Source organism: Vicia villosa, linkage group LG1 (genome assembly GCF_029867415.1).
Source record: "Vicia villosa cultivar HV-30 ecotype Madison, WI linkage group LG1, Vvil1.0, whole genome shotgun sequence".
NCBI classification, from domain to species: domain Eukaryota; kingdom Viridiplantae; phylum Streptophyta; class Magnoliopsida; order Fabales; family Fabaceae; genus Vicia; species Vicia villosa.
This window is the reverse complement of record NC_081180.1, coordinates 42682199-42685984: the sequence shown is the minus strand read 5'-3', so window position 1 is coordinate 42685984 and position 3786 is coordinate 42682199. Positions and strand designations below refer to the sequence as shown.

Sequence of the window (3786 nt, the reverse complement as noted above, 5' to 3'; positions counted from 1 at the left end):
ACCTGTAAGGTACTCCAATGCCAAAGTAAGATGACGAGCAAAGGAGCGCAAGTACTAGCTAAGAGTGAGTAAGAATTGAATACCTGACCCTCTAGTTGAAGAGGGTATATATAGCCCCCAGCGCTGGGCCATGATCTCGCTATTGGGTTGGATTCTCAAGCCCAACTAGGAGACTGCCAGGTTTCCTGAGCGGAAATATCGGAGGTGCGTGTATGCCCTCTGTCCTGGTTAACCGCTCCGAAGTCCAAGGGAAGACGCGGTCTTTTAGGAGCCACGTGGGATCCGAGTTATTCGGAGGATTGGATATGAAGGAGCCCTGCGCGGAGCAGGGTCCTCGGCAAGGATGATGTCCGGGGGAGAATGAACGCCGAGCGCGGTGTTGGTGCCGAGCAAGGCGTGTCGGAAGGCCATGAACTATACATGGGCCTCTGAGGCTTATTGGGCCGAAAGCGGTGTTGGGCCTAGCCTTGGCCCAGTCCAGAACAGGAGCCCCCCAAGTCGGAGTTTTCCGGTTAAGAAACTGTGACTTTGCTTCTACGCTCGGACCCTCATTTCTCGTGGTTGCTCGGTGGATCGGTCCTCGTTACATATACGCGCTCGGAGGAAAGTCCAGTGGTGGGCGAAACGTCGCGCGTGGGAACCACGCGCTGACGTGGCATAGGCATTGATGGCCTAGGGTCTAGGAGGCGGCGCCTGTCAGGAGAGGTGACGCTTCGCCTTCCGAGCCTTTTTCCCTATAAAAGGGGGCGAATTCTCTCATAAGGGAATTTTCCTTTCTCTATTTATCTGCTCGGCTTCGATCAAGGGTTCCTCGGGGCATAATTTCCCAGCTCGTTCGTCATATCAAGATCGTTGCTTAGCGAAGGATTCTCCCCGGCCATCTACATCATGTCTGCAAGTAAGTTCGTTTAGCCTGTCGTTGCTTTACTATTTTTCATAGAACTTGTGTTTCGCTTTCGAGGTCTTCGCCATCGTCATCCTCCCCGGGTTATCCAAGCGATGCCCGGGGTCGGTGTGGGTTGGCAGGCCGTAGTACGTTGGCGTTAAGATAAGCTTTCCGATTGTCGTGTCATCTGTGAGTCCTCGGCTGACGAGCGTTGTTCCTCGATGGGGTTTGGCCGGGGGCTCCGCTGCTCCTGCTCTACCCTTTCGCTTGTCTTGCGGTGGAAGGGTGGATTTGATAGACTATCGAATTCACTTCTCCCTTCTGCGTGCAGGTGAATCAGATTCGAGCGCTTCCTCAAGAACTGGCTCGGACACCGACTCGACGACCAGTGATTCCGACAGCTCGACGGCAACTAGTTCCGACGTCGAAATTATTGAGGAAGAGGGCACTCCCTCGGCCGAAGGCGTTCACACGGGATCCCCTGGTTCGAATGCCGAGGGAGGGGTTTCCCCTATGCCGTTATTCAGTTATGAACATACCGTTGCGCCCGATTGGATAGCCGAGGAGGCTCTGTCTGTTGTTTCTCGGTATACCGCGTCTCTGGATGGGGCGTTTACAGAAATTGAGGTCCTGGGGGAAGGTGATCCGCCCAATTATCAAATAGGTTGCCCGTCTCCAGACGAACGCATATGTTCTCGGTTTGCCGGGGACGGATTTGCGATGTACGATTACGTGTTTAGGGAGCTCGGCTTCCGGTTACCCTTCTCTGATTTTCAGGTTTCAGTCATGGCGTTTCTATCTCTGGCACCGTCCCAAATTCATCCGAATGCCTTTGCCTTTATGCGGGCATTCGAGATTGTTTGTGATTATTTGGGTATAGGTGCGACGTCTGCGTTGTTCGGAAGGTGTTTTCGTGTTCAACGGCAGGCGTCAAACGGGCGGTACAGCTGGGTTTCGTTCAGGAACGCCGAGCGTAAACTCTTCGGAATGTATACTGACTCCGTGAAGGGTTTTAAGGATCGATACTTCGTTGTCCGCCCCCTAAGTCCAACGGCCTATTCTTCGGTGTCGGATATGGTGGCCGAGCGGGATGCCGAGGGGGAGATAGTAAGGGATGAACATGGGCAGGAAGTAAAGGAGTTCTGCACGACGTTTCCGTTTTTCTGGTGGAAGGGTCATTTTGCGTCTCCTCCGAAATACTACGCTTGGGAGGACGATGACTTGGATGATCAAGACCGGGAGTCGTACTCGGTCCTCTGCAAATATGTAGATAGCTTTACCCTGTCTCGTTGGGTGACGAGGAATGGAGATCCCATACTGAACGAGGACGGGGTGCCGATCACGGAGCAGCGGCCTATTAATACCAAGGCTTTGCTAGCTTGTCGGACTCCCGAGGAGACCTGGGCGTTGTTAGGTTGTGTCTATTCCCCTTGCTTTGTGATCTCTGTCCGGTATTTTGCTAACTCGTTTATTTTTTCTTTGCAGAGGCTATGCCGGAGAAGGAGGATAATATCCTGAAACAAGCATTGGATGCGAGGAAGAATCAGAAGAAGAGGAACCAGGGTACCGGAGCTGGAGAGAACTCAGGCTCGGCAGGCTCCCCTCACAAGATTCATGTCGACGAGAGGTTACCCAAGAGACCTCGTGCTTCCGAGGGGGGACGTCCGGATCAGTCGAACCTGGGTCCCGGGCGCGCCTTCGTGTTGCCTTCTTGCTACAAGGATGGAGGCTATTTTGAGAAGTTCCCCTTGGCTACCTCACCGGATGAAGCTCGTCGGATCAGTGATATGGATCCCCCGTCTCTTCAGAAACAGTTGGCGTGCGACAGTGCCGCCGTGGTGAGGGTCTTGGAGATGGCCCAAGTGTTGGCTAGTGGAGGTTCGGGCTCGACCGAGGCCCTGAAGGAGGCCGAGGCGGCTAAGAAGGTGGCCGAGGACAAGGTGAAGACCATGGAGGTCGAGCGCAAGGAGTTGAGGAAGAAGGTCGATGCGGCCCTGAAGCAGAAAGATGCGGAGGTCGCGGCTGAGAAGAAGAAGCTGGCTGACCTTCGACTCGAATGGGCTCCCTCGGCTGACGAGTCGCCGGATGTGGCAGCTCTGAAGTCCAGGGCTGAGTTTGCGGAGAAGATAGAAAGCCTGAAGATAAGCCTGGCCGACATGGCCGACGTCGGTTTCGAGCGTGCTCTTAACCAGCTGAGGCTTCTGAACCCTGGTTTGAAGGAGGATAATGTCGGGCTCTCTTCGAGGATCGTAGATGGCGTGTTGGTGCCTGAGTCCCCGGGGAGTGAAGAGTAGAAAGTGTAGTTCCGGGCCTGCGTGTCCGTTTTTCTCGGCCTGCGTGCCATTCTTTTTGTTGGGCTATGCCCGGATAATTTTTGGGGCCTGCGTGCCCGGTAATGATTGTAACCTTTGACATCGCCGGCCAAGTTGGTCGGCAATTTTAATGTCTTACAATTCTTCTTGCTTATATCTGTTTATTTTTACTTTCGGCGTTATCACTGTATGTTTTTGTTCTTTTCGATAACATTCCTGCCGTGCTTGTATGACGAGGTATTTCCTCTGAACTTAAAGTATTTTGCGGTTGTTCTAGGTGACCGATGACTTATGCTCGGACATGCCGGAGAGTCACCAGTATACTTGTGATATTATTGGTTTTGTGGGCTATGCTCGACCTAGATTGATTGCCCGGGCGTGTTGAGTACGGGCCGGGTGCGCAGAGCAGGTATGCGCTTTTAGCGAGCGCGAGACCGCGGTTGCGGCCAAGCGTTCGCGGCGTGAACGATCCCATCGCGAGCTGGGGTTCTGCCATGCAGGTACTTCCACGGGGGGTCTAGGTGTAGAATCCGCCGAGGGGTCGGTCCGTCTATCCGACGAGAGGAACCGATCGTTGCTGTCGTGGAA

General features: G+C 53.9%; 1 protein-coding gene across 1 annotated transcript; it reads left to right on the top strand.

Annotated features, from left to right (window-relative positions):
* The first annotated feature begins 791 nt into the window (after positions 1–791).
* LOC131635614 (uncharacterized) lies at positions 792–3385 on the top strand. The gene is made up of 2 exons (XM_058906252.1): positions 792–898; positions 2372–3385. Exons 1-2 carry the CDS (start codon positions 889–891, stop codon positions 3178–3180), a joined length of 819 nt encoding a protein of 272 aa, XP_058762235.1. The 5' UTR covers positions 792–888; the 3' UTR covers positions 3181–3385.
* Positions 3386–3786: the final 401 nt, after the last annotated feature.